This window comes from Anopheles funestus, chromosome 2RL (assembly GCF_943734845.2).
Source record: "Anopheles funestus chromosome 2RL, idAnoFuneDA-416_04, whole genome shotgun sequence".
Taxonomy (NCBI): Eukaryota; Metazoa; Arthropoda; class Insecta; order Diptera; family Culicidae; genus Anopheles; species Anopheles funestus.
In genome coordinates, this window is record NC_064598.1 from 9,876,280 (window position 1) to 9,897,250 (window position 20,971).

The 20,971-nt window shown below is 42.6% G+C and overlaps 1 protein-coding gene across 2 annotated transcripts in view; it reads left to right on the plus strand.

The window, feature by feature from the left end:
* The first annotated feature begins 30 nt into the window (after window positions 1–30).
* LOC125764706 (acetylcholine receptor subunit beta-like 2) overlaps window positions 31–20,971 on the plus strand; it is a 54,745-nt gene continuing 33,804 nt past the window's right edge. Inside the window, exons 1-8 of one of the 2 annotated variants that reach the window (XM_049429239.1) lie at window positions 31–381; window positions 497–1,008; window positions 1,071–1,203; window positions 1,303–1,430; window positions 1,633–1,808; window positions 4,152–4,304; window positions 6,684–6,763; window positions 7,315–7,424. In XM_049429239.1, the coding sequence (XP_049285196.1) occupies window positions 294–381; window positions 497–1,008; window positions 1,071–1,203; window positions 1,303–1,430; window positions 1,633–1,808; window positions 4,152–4,304; window positions 6,684–6,763; window positions 7,315–7,424 (1,380 nt within the window). In that variant the 5' untranslated portion in view covers window positions 31–293. The remainder of the gene's footprint in view (window positions 382–496; window positions 1,009–1,070; window positions 1,204–1,302; window positions 1,431–1,632; window positions 1,809–4,151; window positions 4,305–6,683; window positions 6,764–7,314; window positions 7,425–20,971) is intronic. The other variant, XM_049429238.1, reaches the window with a different exon arrangement.

The window sequence follows — 20,971 nt, forward strand, 5'->3', positions numbered from 1 at the left end:
TGTACGGAGATTCGTTCTATCAGCTCTCACCATTATGGGTGCTTATCGATTTTTCTCTATTCTCACCCGTACACGGGAGTGGACCGTTTTGATGCTGAATTTTTCCTTGCAGCATCCGTACGGGGTTTTTCTAACACAACCAGCACCGATGGGCGTGCTGGGTCACGGATAGTTAAAAACGGGTTAAAAGTGTGAATTTGCCCAGCGGTTTGTATGGTATACTGTGATGTGAGCGAGTGATCGTATAAAGGTAAAAAGTAAATGATTAATGTGCAGTTAAAGGATTCGCAAAAATGAAGCTGATATCCACCGAATTTTGCATCAAAATGTTGAATGCGAAAGTGTTTCTCCTTTGTCTGGTCGCATCCAGCTCGGCACAGGGTAGGTCAAGCATAAAGGCTGGGCGTGTGATGGTGTTTTGCTGTTGTGGGAAAACAAACACGCCTAGTGAAACAATTTTTGCTCAAAATCTAAACAATTCGTTTCCTTTCCGTAGCATCGGTAGCGCACATCGAAGCGAACCCGGACGCCAAAAGACTGTACGATGATCTGTTAAGCAATTACAACCGCCTGATACGGCCAGTGGTGAATAACACCGAAACGCTGACCGTTTGGCTCGGTCTGAAGTTGTCGCAGCTAATCGAAGTGAGCCTACGGAACCAGGTAATGACCACGAATCTGTGGGTCAAGCAGAAATGGTTCGACTATAAGCTGCGTTGGGATCCGGAGGAGTACGGCGGTGTGGAGATGCTGTACGTCCCATCGGAACAGATCTGGTTGCCCGATATTGTGCTGTATAACAACTGGGATGGCAATTATGAGGTGACACTCATGACGAAGGCAACGCTGAAGTACACTGGGGAGGTATTTTGGGAGCCACCGGCAATCTACAAATCATCGTGCGAGATGAACGTCGAATACTTTCCGTACGACGAACAGACGTGTCTGATGAAGTTTGGCTCGTGGACGTACAACGGAGCACAGGTGGAACTGCGTCATCTGGATCAGGTGATGAGCGTTGTAGAAAGACGTACTTTACGTTAATATTAATAAACCTTTAATTGTTGTAGATTCCTGGTAGCAATCTCGTACAGATTGGGATAGATTTGAGCGAGTTCTACTTGTCCGTCGAATGGGACATCTTGGAAGTACCGGCTAGTCGAAACGAGGAATACTACCCTTGCTGTCCAGAACCATTCTCAGGTGTGCAGAGAGAAAAAAGCTAATTCCTCAACCAAAGTGCCAAAGTTTGCTATACGCTGGGTCAATTGCTTATGCTTTTCTTTCTCCTTTACTCGTCAGACATCACGTTCAAACTTACGATGAGAAGAAAAACGCTTTTCTACACGGTCAATCTGATCATACCTTGTGTCGGTATCACGTTCCTGACGGTACTGGTGTTCTATCTGCCGAGTGATTCGGGCGAGAAGGTACGCTTTTTTACTGTTGCTTGATCCACGGTCCATACACTTCCGCCTCGAAGCATTGTTGAGTGAAGTGTCTTGAAGTGAATCTTACCAACAAAAAAATGAGCCTCAAAAAAAAGGACAAATGGACAATCAATCGGGCTTTTTTTACTTCAACGCGCCCACTTGTACACTTTCTCCTTCTCTACCTTCTATCGCCTAATAGGTCACGCTTTGCATCTCAATATTGGTGTCATTGACTGTGTTCTTTTTGCTGTTGGCCGAAATTATCCCTCCGACATCACTAGCCGTGCCACTGTTGGGCAAGTATCTGCTCTTCACGATGATCCTTGTATCGCTATCGGTTTGGACGACTGTTTGCGTTCTTAACGTCTGGTACAGGTAAGTATCGGTTATCTTAAGAAATTGGAATCAAATGTATTGAACTTTGAGGATGTGTTTTTTTGTCTGTTAAATCATTAACCAATGTTCGTAGCAAATTAATATCGGAAATGCATTTCGGACGTGAAATACAATTTTAGTATTCATCGATCCTTTTGAGGAATTTTCCTAATAAAGGCGAGTGATTTGTTAGTGTATCTATCCGGACGTATCTTGGGCCATTTTTGAAGCAAAAGTTGTCCAACTTCATCTAAGCTCTATTAGATTTAAAATTTTGTTCCGTGGTTTTTACTATGCAAAGGCTCCAATGGGAGAATTCGAGTAGTTACGTAGCCTAGTAGTAAGAAAGTACCAAGTTGATACTATGGACGCCACCTTACCGAAGGTTCGTTGGATTATTACGGAATCGTGGCGGCTCCACTATTATACTTCCATACACATTCACTGAGTATAGACAGAGTTCATTTTGCAAAGGTATATAGTGAGTACTGTACGCAAGACTAACTGTAAAGGATGTTTCCGTACAGGGTCAACAAAGTCAAGGAAATTCAGAAATTTCAAACCATTTTTTCTTGAGACTGTTATGTTTCAATTGAAGACTAAAATCATCCCAATTTGCTCTTAAGATGAATGTTTTGATTTCCCGATCCAGCCAATATCCCAAGCTGTTGTTCTTGGTGTCGATTTCACCAAAGTTAGAAGAAGTTTTGCACGTGGTAATGTCAGTGGTAAAGTCTACTAGCGGAATTACCGCAGTGACGATATGAAATACGCGAATTGTTAGCATAGATACTAGTTAGTTCCAGTGTTGTCTTTTAATTTGAACTGGAGATATGTTTCCTCTGGAAAAGTATTGCTCTTCATAAATGTCTACCAACTTCTGAGGATGTTCTATGTTATATATCTATTTTGACGATACATCTATAGGAAATAATCACCAATTAAAATTTAAATAATGCTTCACCTAAACAAGTCCATAAAAGGTGCATAAAGCTATTGTAAAATTTAATACCAAACATTCTTGGTATAGTAAATTTTTCCCATCATCACCATATCAATACAAACAATTCCTCGCCCTACCTTAACATGGCCTATGGCAACGATCCTCATGGGAAAACGATAAATAATTTAATGCGTCCCGATTGCAGGGAGTTGTAATTATATGCGTCCGTAGTAATGTGTGGATGGCATGTAATTTACAGTATCATCCTCCGTCCATTCCATGTCGTGGTTGTACGTACCGGGGCTGGCTCAAATTTATGACTTTTGCGGGTTTCACATTAGCTGGGGGGTGGTCTGTTGCCGAGTATAGCAGTCGTAAAGTCGGTGGTTGTGTTTCTTCCCATAAAAAAGTGAGCATTATTATTTTTCCACCTTTCGTTTGTGCCGGGGTTTTTTTTATTTGTTTCCTGTGGTCAACCATTGACCATACGCAATGCATATTAAAATTATGGTTCCCCATTAAAACGGTCTGTCCGTGTCCTATACCGTCCCGAAAGCTTTAAGATTTTAAGAGGACTATACTGGTTACGAGTTACGAGAACTGGGATCAAACTACTAACCCTTATGGTGGCAATACGCATCACACATCGCGACACGTACGAGTGCTGGCGAGTAATGTAATTAACACTTGTTACTTCCTTGGTGACGGTCACAGAATGAAGCCTTTTGGGGCTCCATTCTACACACCATCCAGTGGAGCCACAAACCATCTATCATGTGTGTGTCCGGCTTTGCGGATTCGGTTTGCCTACGGTTTTCCACTGACCATTGGGTGATTTGTGAGTGACGAAAGCCTATGTCCTTGACTCGAACGCCTCTCAAAGTCGTAATCTTTGGGCACGTCGTCGTACGGACGTTAAGCTTCTTTTTTTAATGTGCAAACCGAGGCGCGATTCAACGACGAAGACGCGTTAAAGGATGTCCGGAGTTACGGTTTTTATAGCAGTTGAGTGTTTTATTCATTTCTCCGCAAGTTCCGTTCTCAATGTGTGCACATGTGTGTTGTTTTGCTTTCCAACAATACTTTGGAGTTCATCTTTTGGAGCGTCTTTCGGAGGAACTTCCCGTATAAGGTACGGTTAAAGCCGATGATTTTTCGCCCTATCGGGGAGGTGTTTTTTGGAAGGATAAAAAGAACGTATAAATGAAGCATTGGTGTTGAATGTCTTCATACCTTCATATCGGTAAAGTGATGTCGGTATTTGATGGCCATTTTTGGCTACCTCAGTGTGGGAGTGGGAATGTGTCACCCTTTCCCTCAGAGGGCAGGAAACCTCGCATCCCCCCCCCCCCCCCTTCCCTTCTCACCCACATAACCATCAATTCAATCTTCCATTCCAGGAGCACATCGACACATAAAATGTCACCCTTCGTCCGGAGGCTGTTTCTGGAGATAATGCCCAAGATCTTGATGATGCGTCGGGCAAAGTACACGCTGCCGGATTACGACGATTCCACACCCAGCAATGGCTACACGAACGAAATCGAAATGAGGTAAGGTTAAGCGCCCTCGGGTTTGGGTGTCCTGCTGTATCACGGTAAGCGCGTTGGTATCGGATTTAGCGAGAACGCTGAGTGACAAATGATGGCCCATGGTCCGGTCGTAAAATTTGATCCGTTTCGCTCCTTATCGGTGGGTGTGTCTAGGTAACAGTTTCCTTTCGGCCTAGTTGAGCGGTTGTTTTTTTTATCTTTTTCCCTTTTTTTTCTCTTATCAATACGCAAGCAAGCGATCGTGAGACGTTTGCTGGAAAAAGTGTGAAGAAAAACGAAAGGAAACATAAACCTTCACAACCACGTTCTAGTTACCAGGTTCCTGCTGGGAATCGGTAATCAGCATGCAACGCCATGTTTGGTGCCATGTTCTTTTTTTTCGCATCCTTCCCCATCACGCACAGAAATCTCTTTGGATGCAGTTTTGTGTGTACTGTTTTAATGTGCAGGTTGTTGTTTCCTGGTTACAATTCTTTTTTTGTTGTTTTGTTGGGTTTCCTACTGTCCATTCTAAGCGAAAACAAATTCCTCCCTCGGCGAGGATTCAACATTCGATTGAATGTTGCCCGGCACGGCTTGAGACACGGGGCTCTCGCTGGTAATGATCATTATCGTTGTCGTAACCGTTAATTGAGTTTAATGTTCGATGATCCATAAAATGTGTCATCGTTATCGGGGGCCAGACCATCGCCACTAGAGTGGATGGAGTTATTTTCCTGTTAATAAAGAAATTAGCCCATAAGCGATAGGTAAGAGATGCGAAGTGTTCAAGTAGCATTAAATTCAATCGACCATATTTTTTGGTCGAAGAGTGGTGAAGATGAAAATAGTTGATATTTGTTTCTTGTTGCCGTTAAGCAAACCCGCATCTTTCTACTGGTTTGTTTGGTTTCTAGTATGGAGTCTGTTACAGTGATGGGAAAACGTTAGAAAGATAGGAACGGAATGGATTAGAGAGATAATACAGGATGTAAAAACAGTTGTTTAATTTTTAGTCCAATTGTAGGTTGTTAGAGAGCACTGTAAAGCTAGTCACTTCATCCGTAAAGAAATAATTATTTTTATTTATTTATCCTCTTTTGTCTTGGTTTTGATGCATCCGTATAATCAAAATCAACACCAAACAATCAAATAAGATAACGACATGCATTCTTTATGGACACAGCACGATATCCTAGCCGTAGAAATTATAACTTCAAATTGGTAATCAAATTAACAAAGCCATTTTACACGTACGTGCTCGTATTGCAACCAACCCAGCATGTTTTCACACTTTCCCAAGGCGAGCAGAGAACGATTTAACAAAATCTGATGAAGAAGAACGGGCGGCGGTGGGTGGACGGTGGTGTGTGGAAGCTTTTTGTTTGTTCCTTGGTTCCAATTCCTTCCCAGCGTGTGACATTCCTGTAGCGCAGATGCACTTGTAGGAAGTCGGATGAAGTTAGTTTCATTTCATCATGTACAGTTTGTTAAACCTAGCACTTTCTAGTTAGTTTTGCAGAACACGGCAATGTATATATACAGAGACACACACAAACATATATAGCCAATGTTGTTACGGTTGACTGAGCGATCTTGTGAGTACACACACTCACCCGTACGTAGTGTGCACAGTGTACTTCCTTTCCCCAATGGTGGAACAAATGAAAGGATATATGCTGTTCGTCCTGGCATGCGGCAATGTTGTTGCAGAAGACCACGAAGTTTGTACCACGACATGTTGCAGGAGAAATACATTATTTTATTATTATTAAATTCATTAGCCCGAGGGTTGGGAGGGTTTCTATAGGGGGGAGGATAGAAAGGAGGGAAAGAAAAAAAAAACACAAACACTAGTAGTACGCCCTTTTGGGTTGTGTAGTGCTTCCTTGCCTTCTAGTGGCGCGTCTCGTGTGTGTGTGTGTGTGTTGCGCTTGAAAGCTTCACGTGAAAAGGGGCAGATAAATTGGCCCGATAAGACGACTACCGTTCGGTTTGTTGTGCGGTGGCCTTTGGCATGAAAGATGTATGATGATGATAGTAGCAAACTGTCGTTGGAACCATCCGAGACAGAGACGGTTCACTAGTGCGTGGTTATGTTTTGTTTGGCGCAAGCATCCTTGGTACCTTTTCCTTAACGTACCCGTAAACCGTACGCACTTGACACCGGTTCGCCGTAGCGTCGTCGTACGGTATCGTTTCCCTTTTCCTTTTTCGGGGGGGTTTTGTTGCTTTTCCGAATGCCGTGACGCTGCGATACGGTACGGTAAGGTTTTGATCCAGCTTTACTCTGGATGCTGGGCCTGTTTGACCGGATACTAGCTTCATTAACGAACGGACTCACTTACTCAACTTTGTTCGCTTAAATAATTCTCTCTTTTTCTCCCTTTCTCTCCTTAGTGTTAGTGATTTTCCCGGCGAGTTTAAGGAAGGTGGTGACAGTTTCGATAATATAGGAGTTAATCTTTCGCACGGTTCAGGTAAGTCGGACTCCTTATTTTTTAAAAAAAAGCCTACATTAATGCAAGACCAATACTATACATATAAACACGGAGGCACAGAGCACCTTACAACAGCCTAAACTGGGCTCTCGTAGACGCTTTGCTCCACAAAATTGTCTTCCATCCGACGGGAGGTCGCTCTTCAGGGTGATAATTTATAATTAAATTTTGATTTATTTTATGAGCTGTTTCGGTGGCGCTTTGTGCATGTTCACACGCTCTTGCCGAGCGTGAACCTCGAACAATAGCGCGGTTGTAGCCCTTCCAAAGGGTCGCGACACGGAACACGGACGATGGTTGTCGTCTCGGACCGATGGCAAGGATGATTTCTAAAATTGTTTTTCTTCCACCACATTCTTCCATTGCATAAACGCCACCCTCACCTGGTGTGACGGGCCGAACGGACGGAACTTATCAACACAAAATGGCTGTGGTCTTTGCTTATTTTTGCACAAAACACAACATCTGGTACCGGAATATGTTGCACCACCACAACGTGCTTTTGGGGGCTTACGGTTCACCAAACGCAGTCGAGGCGGAAAATGTCATCCCGAAGCAATTATCACCGGAGGTGCTGTCCGCAATACAGGCGGTAAGATTTATTGCCCAGCACATTAAGGACGCTGATAAGGATAATGAGGTGAGTAACTGTGTATCGTTATTGTTGGCCAACACGCCCCTTCCGAATAATCGGGTTCGATATGATAGGTACGCGCGTTTGGTAAAGTTCCTTCACCGAGAAAAAAAAACCCGATTCCTCCTATCGGAAGTGGAGTAATCAAAGGTAAACATAATTACACGGTAGAGATTACCTGAGATTTGTATTTGTGGCAAGAAAATTTTGAGGAGGCTAAAAAAACACTCATACCTTCACTGTTTTGTAATTTATGATGCAAATGGGGGGGAGGGGGGTAGAATGGGAGAACTCAAATTTATGGTTATGGTAATTACAGGTACTCTCTATGCGTACTCCACAATTAACTTATGCTAATCCATCTACATTACAAGCGATTAAGTGTGTGCCGGAAGATGTATCATTTTGTCGATGGAACAAAAAAGACAGATTTGTTATGAACAGCATAAAAATAAGGTTTTGATTTACATTTCCCATTCGATACATGCATTTATTTGTCATCTGATTAGAGTGCGGTTGTTCCAATGCGTATAATGATGTGATGCGATACTTAATCTAAGATTACAATTATGCACAGGTTCGAACAGGTGCTTTTGGGAGTGGATGTAACTCCATGATGCCGGGGAAGGTTGGTAATGTTGATGGGTATCACAACACATATGTATAGTGCAAGTGCAATTATGGTGCGTTGTTTTAATTACATCATAATGCAACGATCAATGTCAGTGACCGTGGACGATGCAGCCTCGGCACATCTTCTTCAAAAGCGAACCTGCTGCGGAAGGCACACACTAATTAATACCCATTCAGTTGCCGATCGAACGTAATCTATTATGCTGATTACAGTCCAATAGATTAATTGGCTTAGTATAACACGATTTGCACACCGATTTGCAGCTGACGGTCGGCAGGTAGGAAATGCACTCAAGCTTTGACGAACGATAACCATCCGGTTCGGTCCCTATTTACGTTTTTAGTCACTGATGTGTGTGTGGCTGTGATCAAAGCAACAAACTGCCGAAGACATTCGGTTTTCTTGTTGCGCTTTAGCATTTATTCACCTTGGCACACGTCGTAGCACCAAAAGAGGGGAGTTTGCAGTTTGTGGCACAAACGGAAGATGCAGATATTGCTGAAGCCGCCCCTCCCTGAACGCTACGGTGTCATAAACAAACCTTCGCTTTCAACCTTCCCTTATGGTTCTTTGGTGTGTCTGTTCTTTCGTGCAGCATCGGTTTGCATTCGTAAGAGGTCTGCAGTTCCTGGTAATGGATTCTTGCTTGGCATGCACTCCCTGCTTGCATTGCGGATTAAAGTGCAGGCTTCGTTGTTTGTCGTGTGAAGGGAAATTTAAATTAAATTTCACCTAGTTAATACAATTTGAAATGAAGATGCCGTTGGGGGGTTTTTTTTCGTCAGAAGATAGTGGGTGTTGCTTTGTGAATTTAGTAGCTAGATATGAATATAAATGTTGTATGAATCTTGTCATTGCAACATAAATAGTAAGTAATTAAATTCGTCTCACAATTAATGTCCTAGACATTTATATGTGTCAATTAAAATTTTATGCCTAAGAATGCATTTAACCTTTTTAAATTGATTGTTATTTATTTTACAGATATTTTATAATTAAACTTGACAAAGTAGTTTTAGTGAGTTTAAATATACGACAAAATGATGGATATTTCCAGTCAAGAAATTGAAGATATGTGTCCGTAAATTTAACCACGAAATGATTCCTCAAGTAGTAGTAACTGATGTAAAGAACATCAGATGGAAATTTAAAGTCTTTGGAAAATCCTGGAAATGAGTAATTCATTGCTCATTTTATAATTTTCCACATCTCTAAATACTGTTTTATAATGTTTTTCCTTGAACTGGATGCTAGCAATCAAATGTAGTTTGGTTTATTAAGGCAGTAACAGTAAGCTTATCGAAAAACAATCCCGAATAGTTTTAACAAACAAAATAGTGTTAAAACTATAACTAAACTATTGTGAAATAGTTTATAAATTCTAATGAAACTGGTTCACCTCCTACTGGGAAGGAAAGTTTTTCTCTCATTTTGTAAATGCATACACACGTACAACACAAACAATACAACAAGCAGCATCGCCTATTGTCACAGGCTGGCTCTAAAGTTCGTTCTAATGCATGCAAGTTGTTGGTTGCCAGTACCGCCCCTTTCCCCCCACCTTCCCAACGGTATGCATCCGGTGCTGATGGTCCAGTAAATGAGCCCCCGAAATGGGTATTCGGTAATTCACAATCACCGAAATGTACGGGTGTTGTTTCCTGTTTTGTCTACCCCGGTACCCGTTGCATTCGTTCGCTGGTGAACTTTAGCTTCGACAACATGTGCGGTACGCGGAAAAACACCAGCCCAAGCACCACCAGTAGTGGGAAGATCAAACATGTGCAACGGTATTCCGATGTGAAGGTGAAGGAGCCGTACGAAGCATCCGTTCTTTGTTGACGTTGTCCGACAGCATCCGAAAAAGTTGCACACCATACGAGGGTGATTGTGTTTTTCGATATAGCACTAGGGTGTGTTGCTAAGAGCTGTGCTAATGCGGTGCAAGTGGGCTACAAAAGGCTGACGGGGTTACGGTTGGTGTGATGCACTGCACTCAAATTAGTCCACCAGATGTTGCGCTCACTAGCTTGCGTATACATGGTGAAAGCTACAAAAGGCTGGGCGTCTCCATCGAATGTTGATGTATAGAAAGTGTGGAAAATTATTGTTGATTAAAATTGATTTGAAAAATATAATAAAAATAAAATTATTTTATGTTATTTTATTTTGTTGCTTCTTTATTTTGATTCTCCTTTGCTACACTAAATATCGATGAAAAATGAAATTGTTTTTTTTTTGCTCCCCTTAACAGCTTTCTCGTTCACTCTTTTTGAGGCAAAAAGTGGCATAGCAATGGTTTGGTGCCACATTGCTCGAATGGGTTACAAATATGGGCTTCCAGGCATGTCTTGCCTTCACTAATCAAAGCCGATGGTCGTGCGAGGCTGAGTGGCGTGGAGGGAGAGTTTAAAATAACATTATAAGAAAATGATGTAATCGAGCGTTGTGGGAATGGGAAAAACGTGTGCTTTTGGCCTGTGAACGGTACCGTGGGTGGATGTATATACAGTCAAGTTCGGCATAAACAGCATAAACACAAAACCCGTGCGAACAGGCAGTGTGAGCATATCCGAACCAAGCAAGGGCAGCAGCAGTTGGACGTGTGCACACGAGTACGCTCACTGCGGAGCATTGCCGTTCATGCCGGTTTTAATGGCTTTCCGAGAGTAAGCTGGACGGGTTGGGGGTTGGCGGGGGTTTGTTGCGGTTGAGACCCCGATGAAGGGGAAGGAAGCAAACCATGCCAAAACCAAAATCTGTATGCTTCATGTTCGTGCCCGAAGGAGTGTTCTGGTTGCCGGTGTCGTCGATTTTCTTGTATGTGCACAGTGAAGTCGTGGTCGTGGGTGTGTCCTTGTGTCTCCTGTATCACTTCTTCCTCCTTCCCTCCCTCCTTGGCTTACCCAAGCACCAATCTTTGGTGTTCACAGCTTCCCTTTCCATTGCCGCGGATGGAGAAAAACGTCGGAAGGATACGTGGATGTGGATGCGATGCAGCAAAAATGTGAGAAATTCCTTTGATGTTTTCTCGCTCCGAGCGCTGCCACAGTTGCCGTCTGGTGGAGGGTTTCAGTTCCAGTAAAAACGACACCCACACACGCAAGATACGATTTGTTGAGAGAGAGAGAGGGAGAGAGAAAAAAAAAAACGAAAGGGAAAGAAAGGATGGAACCCCCTTTTGGGGAGGGGTAAATAGTTGTAGCTGATGCTGGGAGCTGTTTATTTGTTTGCACAGTTATTTTGTTTCTGCAGCTCGATTGCCAACATTGCGGCCGGCAAAACCCGAGAACACAACGGTCTTTTGGTCGCTGTTGATCAAGGGCTGCTGGTATGGTTTTGTTGAAAGTGGGCCTTTTTCTTTTTCTTCATACGAGCACACACACACACACACATGTAGGAACTCGCAGAAGCTCGCTGAAGCCAATCGGTTTGGTGCTGTTGGGGGTCGTAAGCGTATGTAATTTTCCTCCGAAGCGGCACAGAGGGATGTTTTGATTTGATTTACTCTCCATGGAACGTGATGAGCGCGTGATGTTGTTGTGAACCGAATGAAGGACGTCCAGAACGCGATTCGGTGCTGATTCTATTGAAGGGGTGGGTATGGTCGGGAACGGATTTTTTCTGTTGGAAAAGAAAAGAAAAACCATCCCAACGTCCAGTTTCTTTGTTGGGAATTCAGGACTCTTTGTGTTTTTGAATAGCTATTATAACATTAGTTTGATTAGAATTGGACGGCAGGGAGTATAATAAGTGTAACAGTATAACAGGAATATCAAGTTCAAGTGGTAAAGTTGAAGCCATTTCTGGAATATTTTCAAGTTAATCTGGAATGTGTCAAGGTTGATCAAGAATTCTTCTCACTGTGTGGGTCTCGTCTAAGAACTTCTCGATCTCGTCGTATAGCTTTGTCGATCGACACATGCCTCATATCCAAAGATTCCACACCTACTTCTACATATTCCACTTTAACTTAAAAAGATATCAGAAATGGCTAAACTAAATTCTTTTCAAGTTGAACTGGAATGTGTCGAGATATGTCGGAATTCCTTCCACGTCTTTCTGGAACTTTTGTAAGGTGAAATCGATGCCGTTATAAGCATTCTTAATTCAAATATTGGCAAAGTTTTCAGTGTGTTGCTTAAGAATGCTTTCTAAAGAATAAGTATATCAGTTTGCCAAAGTTCTTGTGATTAGGAATTCAGGTCTGTCTCAACACTTTCCAGTTCAAAATAAAATAATCTATAAATGGCAGCCACCTTATCACTCTCAGAGTGTGATAAATAGTGTTAAAAAATCATTCAAAACAGAGTACAGTCAAAGTTTCATCTGTAATAGAGGAATTTTGGTTGAATATTTTTTTTGAAAGGAGAACAAAAATGGTTGCTGACAATTGCTAACAAAGAGCAAGTAATTCCTACCTATTCTTGCCACCATTATGCATACGGTGACGCTGCAGTATGTTGGCTTTGTCGGGAGATAATAAGAATTCAGTGTGAACGCGTGTACGTAATCGATCGCTTACGCAGCACAAGGGATAGATTAAAAAAAAAAGCACCAGCTTTAAAGGTGAATTATCGACGCCTGTGTTCCCTCCACCATGCGATGCTTTTCAGTTTTTCGTTGTAAAATTTGCCCCATTCGCTGGCAAATATGTAGCTGAAGTCGGTCGGTCGGTCGGACCTGTGGTGCGTAATCGATGCGAAAAGGCGTTGAGTTGGTTGTTCATGCGAAAAACGTTCCACACCCCCAGGTCCACGGCCATTACCGTAATCGTAAAGAACATCACATTTCGACCAGGACTGAAACCGTGAGCTCCTACAGGTTCTAATGGTGGGCAAAGAGTGGTGGCGTTTTCTCTCTCTCGAAAGGATAAAAAGATTGCTGCAGGATGAGTTTTTAAAAGATATCAAGCAGAAATGGACTGAGAAAGGGATGATAGAGGGGGAGGGATTTGGAATTTGCCAGGGTAGGTGAAACAGACGAAAAAGGGCAACGAAAAGGAAACACGACACACAAGAAAAAAAGGAGTCAGCAGTTCTGGAGCTAGGGCTGATGTTACATTGGATTTCCATTTTTAAAGCCGCACACCTTTTCCATCCACCGAGAAGCTTCAGTCTCAGCCTCAGGAAAGTCCCGTCCGGATGAGGGGTAGTGACCCCGTTTTCCGGCGGGTGGTGATTGAGCGCACAAACCGATGAATGTGTAGCGCACGAGTTGCAAATAGCATTTGGCCGCTTTGGTTTTTTGGGTATCGATTAAAGGCATCGGTTTCGGCCGCTTAAGCACGACGATGCTAGAAAGATGGCATAATTAAGGCAGCAGCAGGGAAAATATTTGCTCTTTAGCCGCTAACGAGCGCGGCACCACTTTTGGGTAGCTTTTCTTCGCTTGAATCGAGTTTAGCAGCTGCCAGTTTGTAGAACGCTACAGACGGCTGTGGCTGTGTGCCCATTGGCGGTGGAATTGAAATTAGCCTTTTTCACCGCACCGCCGTTGCCGTTTGTTGGCCGCCCATTCTTTCGTTCGCCTTGTGTTGCGCTACCGTGTTTTGTTCCATCAATTTGTCGAACGGAAATCGTTATTTGAAGGTGTTTAAGTTAATGCGAATGGCATCGTAAAGCGATCGGTACCCGGGTAGGATGATGATGAAATCGAGAAGTTGGCATCGGTGTTTATGGTTTGGCGAGTTGTTACAGTGCACATTATACAGCTTAACGGAACCGCTTTCCCCCGTTAGTGGTTAAACGGGTGAATTGGTTCGGAAAGGATTCGCTCGCCAACGTGCGCGGGCCGTTTGGTGTTTCTTTTTCGCTGGTTTTAACCTTTGGTGCTTTAATGAGATTCATTTTGATTGGCGGTTTAATGAGAATATTGTTACAGATTGTTCCCGGTGGAAATATGTGCTTTGGCAAGTGTTTGTAACTGTTGAGGAAAAGACATATATAAAGGATATACAAATTTATGTTTGTGAATGTTAGAGGATTTTGAGCGTTTCTAGTGGTACAATGGAATTATTGGATTTTCAAAATTAAAGTAAAATATGTGTAATGTGGACGAAGCAATAGTTCCCGAGCTTTTGCCGAAATTACAGGGTTTTCAGTTTCAAGTTCCGAAGTTGTTGCTATTTCTGGGTTTTATTTCTGAGTTGAACTAGAATATATCTTAGTAGATCAGGAATTCTCAGAATTATTTGGAACTTTTCCGAAGTGAAATTCGTTATTTTTCTCAATTCTCACAACGGTAAAACTTTCAACCTGTCAGTCGAGAAAGCTTTGCACAGAATCGATTTGAGCATGAAAAAGTTCCAAAATGCGAAAAGGATTCCCGATCACAAGTTCATTTGTTAACTTAAATAAGTTGTTTATTTGTAATATTAAAACGAATGGTTTTCTTATTATACTTATAAAATAATTTTTGAATACTATTTTTCTACTTTTTTAATGAAGTTTGAAAATAAAGAATATTGTCCTAAATATTGAAAAGGTTGGAAATAAATTATACCCAGCCCAGGTTTAAAACAAAAACAAAAATCGCCTCAGTAAACAAACAACATATTTTAATGCAATTTCCTGCTCATATTTGCACGCGCATAATGGAATCCAGCGAAAGCACAGCACAAATGCAATAATAATATTTATGCTGACAAAAATGGATGCTGTTAATTTTATCTTCGCTTATCAACATCGTTTGTGCGGCTGATGTGCTTCAGGTATTTTGTGGTGAACGTGAACCGGCATCAGTTGGCCGACGGTCGTTTCGGTTGCCATCGGTTGCCTCACTATTTGTTCAACATTACTTTGAAACGATAAAAGTGGCCATTTCACGGTGTGGCCTTTACCGCCAGCATCGAGGAAAAAAACATTCTTCCCGGTGGAAAAGGGTGCTGGTTGAAAGATGGGTTGGGAAAACTACATACATACAAACACACACAGAGGGAGAGAAAGGGAACGTGCGCTCGCGAAAATGAAATCGTGCGCAAAGAACGAATATCTACGATTATAGGACCACCGGGAGGGGTGAAGAAGGCAAGAAACGTATGTGGAAGGTGTTTATGGAGAGGGAGAATAAATGGCCTCCTCGTACCGTAGAGGTGCAGGGCAAAACATGTGCCCGGTGTTTTCTCCTATCAGCGCGGCTGATCGACGTCGATATTTCACGCGGCCACCGTACGTAACCGGGACGTTGAAAAATGTTCTGCGGCTGCGGTCGGAAAACCCGCGTACAGGCCACGCGTATGTCCGCACTAACCGCATGCTTTGCAGGCAGGCGTGGAAGCGATAGACAGGGCACCGTCTATTGGTAGAAGATTGGCCGGCGCAAAGCAGCACACCGACCGGTGAAGAAGAGCAGTTAAAATGATAAATAACAAATGGCTGCCGCGGGAGGTTATCGTCCCCGAAATCCCACACACCCCCGCACAAAATCCCTTTCTATTTGCGTTAGTCTGTGTCTGTGTGTGTGTGGATGTACAAGTGCTCAGCATCACCGGAAGGGACGATCAGCTGAAAGCTTAAGCAGAACCGGATGGTGTGATGAGCAGCAGTGCAGCAGCGGGTGTGAATTGACGAGATGAACCAAACAAAAAAAAAAGGGTGCAACGGGTAGGAAAATTGCTTTCCTCTCCAACATCAAAGCCCATTGGGGGCCTCGCCGTCGTTAGGGTCACTCCCGGGCCGGTTTAGTTTTTGGGCCGGCAAAGGGATGGCAGTCCATTACAGCTCATTGAAAATTCCCTTCAGCTTTCTTTCGCTCGATTTGATCCCAAAGTACTATCTCATCGTATATGAACCGTTCTGGCGTCCGTTGCGTTTTATGTAGCCTGCCGTCCGTCCCTTCGCACGTACATTTCGGATGGACGCGGGGGGGTTTTTTTGTTGCTGCTAGCGAACAAGCGCAAGGCCACACACGTGAGCGAAGGCGTTGTTATTCAGCAGTCACTTCAATCTTACAAGCATCAACCTTTCAGTACCAGACCTTTGCCATTGCGCTGGTTTGTATTATTATGGGAAAGGTTCTTTTTTTTCTGTCGCCATCCGCGGACACGTCACACTTTGGTCATTGTTGTACGCTAGAGAGACTGAAGTTCCATCCTGGCTGGATGGATGCTGTTCTTTGACTCGGTGGTGGTGCTTTCACGGTTGTCGTTGTTTTTTTGATCACGAGCGCTTTTTCCGTGTCCTTTAGCAAACACACAAACGGGTATGTACGCATTGGATTTTCGTACTGTATTTCCGGTTTCGTGGGATTAGAAATCTCAGTTTGATTTGAATGAATTTCATAGATCATTGAGCTGTGAGAGCGCGGCGGACCTATTGTTGATAGAAGCCGTTGCTAATTGTGTGATTGGTTCAATAATCAAAGTATTTCCAGCTCGATGAATATCCGTGGGGAAAATGTTTTATCCAGAATCCTTTGAAGGGTTAAAGCGCAATTTTCCCTCATGTATGAATTTGTTTTGCTGGGGGAAAGATATTGATATATGTAAAGCTTATATGAAGCAAGATATGCACTGAGAAGCTCGAAAAATGAACACATTTTTGAGATTAAAAAAAAAGAAAATCTTTCTTTCATGTCTCTCTCCATTTTTGAATCAAATGCGGTCGAACAAGAACTTTACTGAAAATGAGGTTTAAGAATGTTAAGAATTTATGCAAAATAGATTATTGGAGCTTATATTTTTATTTTATCAATAATTCATAATTAAATAGTTTATTTCGTACCAGTATCTCATACCTAGAAATAAAAAAATCCTTTAAATTATTGTACTCATTATATCGATAGATACATCTGAATAATTTACGTTGTCAAAGCATGACAACGGTTTCGGGGTAGAATAATTTACCATCTCGAAAATCCCACCCGGGGATTTAACAGCATTAAATCCACAAAAACCAGTTCAACGTTAAAGCACCATCTTTCCTAGTGAACAAAAACCTTACACAACCGAACCGCTCACGGGCGGCATTTCGGATAAATAATAAGGCCACTTTAAACGGCAATGAGATGATGTTAAATTGACTTAATGAAAATGATAACGAGCTAGGCCGGTACGGTACCAGCGCGTACATGATGGGTTTGCTCGAAGCTTTTGGGCCCGAGGGGGGTGGTGGGGTAGTTTTTTGTCGCCCAACCCGTGCCACGCACGTACAGTACACAGCACGACAAGCCGACGGAAGGAAAAAAGGATGGCGCCATTTGACAAATATTCAGTTTTGTTTGGTTCGCTACGCGTTCCGGGGTTTTTTTTTCTCTCTCCCAGCATGGCCTTCGTTGAGGGATGTATTTTTTTGGTGTTTTTCCTTTATCCGACACTCGGGTGAGGCCGCCTATTATGGCCTACCATTAAGCGTTACGAAACGAACGGCAGATGAATGTCTTTGATAAGCGGATAAGATGGGTGTGATGGTGGTGGTTCTGTTTTCGACGAAACCGGGCTTGGTGGCCGTAGCGTGATTATATGCCTGCCTGCCGAGTTCGAGCGCGCGCGCGTTGTTTTGTATCCGCCCGACACAAGAAGATGGCCCGAACTTAGTGGCGTTCGTTCACTGTTTGAATTGGCTTTTTGTTGATGATAAATATTGCCATCTGAATGAAAAGGGAGTCGACAGCAGCACACCAAAGAGAAGGATTTGGCAAAAGGTAATGTTTGACTCTTGATTTTAGTAACGGTCCGTCCAATAATCGGTCCGTTACGGTGCGTGGCGAGGGTTTTTTTTGTGGGGCGGCGTACGGGGCCAGAAGGAAAAGTAAAAGAAACTTTGCAATTTTTCTAATCCTTCTACACCTTTGGGAGTTGAAAGTGGACTCTTCGAGCCCGGGGGTGCTCTCCCTTGTTCCCTTGTTTTAATGCATCGTTTCGTCCTTTTTTCTGGGGGCTTCTGCCTTACTCGCTTCTCATAAGCGGTTGGTGACCGGCACAGATTTTCGGGACAAAATGAGTGTAATGATCATTAAAATTTAATCCCTGTAGGTTTTTTTCTGTTTCTCTTTGCTGCCTCCGGCCTTTGGACAGTGTCCGACCGTTTTGATCTCGTTGCCGATTTTTCCTTTTGCCGGCTCGGTGTTTCCTGGTAAAGCTTTCGTAAAGCTACTCGCTCCCACACATACCGTTTCGAAAACCGTCGAAATTGTGTTGTGTCCGATGCAGGTAAAGGTAATTGTGAGACCGTTTGTGAAACCGTCCCGCAACCAAGGATGTAAGTTTTGGGCCATGTTTTCACGGAAGGAGATTTGCTGGAAAAGCGCTGACAAAACGGACGGAAAGCCCTAATTAAAGTTGATGGGGTATTTGAGTTCGTAAGTCACGGAACTAACCGGTAGGGTTCAGCTTAGGCTAAGGCGCTAAAGCTTCCTTTTGCTGTGGAGGTCACACAGTCCAGTGAAGGGTCCCGTGCGTGTGTGCGTGTGCACTTGAACGAGACGTGTTCAACTTTTATCCTTCGGGTTTGTGTGTGTTTTTGGTGCTTTGCATCATGTCCTTCCCTAATAAAAAAGGACACCAAAAGAAACACGTTCGGGTCATTTGCGAAAGGTAAGCAGTTTTCGGTGAAGCATGTTTTGAGCGTTCGTTTAGCCGATGGGAAATGCATTATGTAAAATTACGATTCAAGGTTTTGCTCCTTAGTGATCGGAGGATCGAAGGAAATCAAATAAAAAAGAAAAGGATCGTTAATGAGTATCTTGTAGAACAGGGTGGTAAATTAAATTTTAAGTGATGAATTTGAACTTTGTGCGAAAGTGCAATATCCAATGCAGGGACTATAAGGAAGGACTTTGAATGTTTAGTGCAGTAACTAGATCATTTTCGTAAATTAAAGAATTAAAGGAATTCCATTACATTTTCATGAATAGCAGATGTACAGTCAGGTTGATAACTTTTTTTTCCAAATTCTTGGAACGAAGATGAGTTTCTCCCCATTCCAATGTAAAAAGTTCCTAGAACAATTCGCATATGTTCAAAGTTCCAAGTTGAGCTTTTTCTCAAAACAACATTTTATAAATCGATACTTAGAATTTCTCCAAGAAATTTCAGATTGATTTGAGTTTTTCTTGTCATAATATTTGACTTGCAGGGAGTTTGTTTTTAAACGTATTTTTCGCTCCAGTTATCGCAGCTCTAATTTCACAGCTAGCGTTAATAATCGAACTCAAACCTTAGTTTATTAATTTGTATTTACATCTATCGATTATGATCTTGTTAGTAGTTATATTTCCTACTTAATGATATAAAGCTATTCTTTCTGAGTATAATAGGATACTATAAGATAGTCAAATAACGTTTTAAAGTTTAACTTATGGAAAAACGAGAATGTTCTCGTGTAGAACGTTGGAAATTTGTTAAACTTTTTCAAATAATCACCATTGAAAACATAATTTTTAACCTTAAAAAACCGTTGAAGAACACTTTAGTTACCCGTTGCCCTCTTAGTAAGTGTACGGTTGCTGCAAAATTGTAACTATTTAATGGCACCCTCTGGAAGGGATCAAATCGTTGTGCGTACATATTATTTACCGTGCGCGTGAGCACCAAACCGTGCTAACGGCTTGGTTATGTTCGTTGAAAAAGAAAAAAAACCATCTCATCTCAACAAAAACTTCGCATAAAACTTCACCACCACACTTCCCTCGCTTTGTTTTTTATGTGATTTACGTGCCATCATTAGTGCGCCATCAAGCCAAGCGATTGTTGGCTTACCTTTAGCCGCCGTATCCTTTTCCTTTTTTGTTTTTTGCTGCTCAAGTGTGCACTCATCCTACCTTGATGATGAATACATTTTCTGGTCGATTTTCCTTAATCGAGCCTTCCCATCGAGTCCATCGGAACGATAAAGATTATTGCCGTTTATCGTCCCACGATCGTTGATGACGATGGGTTTCCTCCTTAAAATGGTGCGCGGACGCACCGGTGCGGACCTCGTGGACGTCCTCGTCGTCGTCATCATCGTCGCGGATGAATCTCGTTAGCAGCGTGAATGGACAGGGAACGGTTGGTATGGACCAACGGGAAGGAAATGGGCCTGCAATTACAAAGCAATACAGCAGCATCTTCTACCATCAACCGGGCGCACAGAACAGAAACGCCGGTGACCGAACGGTTTTCAGGAGGATAATTAAATTTACTGAAAATAAATCCCAAGTGATTAACATAAAACGATGGTACGATGACTCCGGCTGTCCGTCATCGCTGTTCACCATGAAACGGCGAGCAAGCAGAAGCAGAATGTTAAAGATGGTTCCAGCAGCAAAGTTAGTTGCGCCGTGTGGTGGGATAGAAGCGTTAGAAAGGTCACACGTTTTTGGGGATGAGCGAGAATGTCTTGAAAAGCGTAAGGTCACTGGGGGAAAATGTCCAATCCAATGTTTCCCTCAATACATTTAGTACCAAGCTATGGTTCGTTCTATTCTCCGATCATCGTGGAACTACCGTTGTACAAGTTCCGGGAAATGGAGAGAAGAATGGCGCTCGTTTGCTTATTTCCTGCCGCAACACTGAGCACTTAGACAAGATAGAAGATGTGTACGTTCATATGTAAAAGTAGCTCAAATATTCACATTAATTATGTGTGTTAGAAACGGTAACGTCTCTTTCGTTTCGTTTAGTGTTCGATGGTTGACGAAAAGTAAATGTCCACGAAACTGTGCATAATATCGCTTGAGAAGTTCCTTTCTACTGGAGTTTCCTTTTTCCAGTAAAAATATATTTTTGTCCTGTGTTATCTCGCCAACCGTTTAGAACCGTTTGCTTTTTGGGCAAGGTAGAAGATAGAAAGATAAAAACAAAAACAAAAAACACACCGTTGTACAACAATGGTTATTGGTTATAAAGGCAACCGGAAGCGAATATCAAAAGACCCACACAAAAGCCAATGTTGAGCGTGTGATGCGCTCTGAACCATTTTGCCATTCACCTCATGTC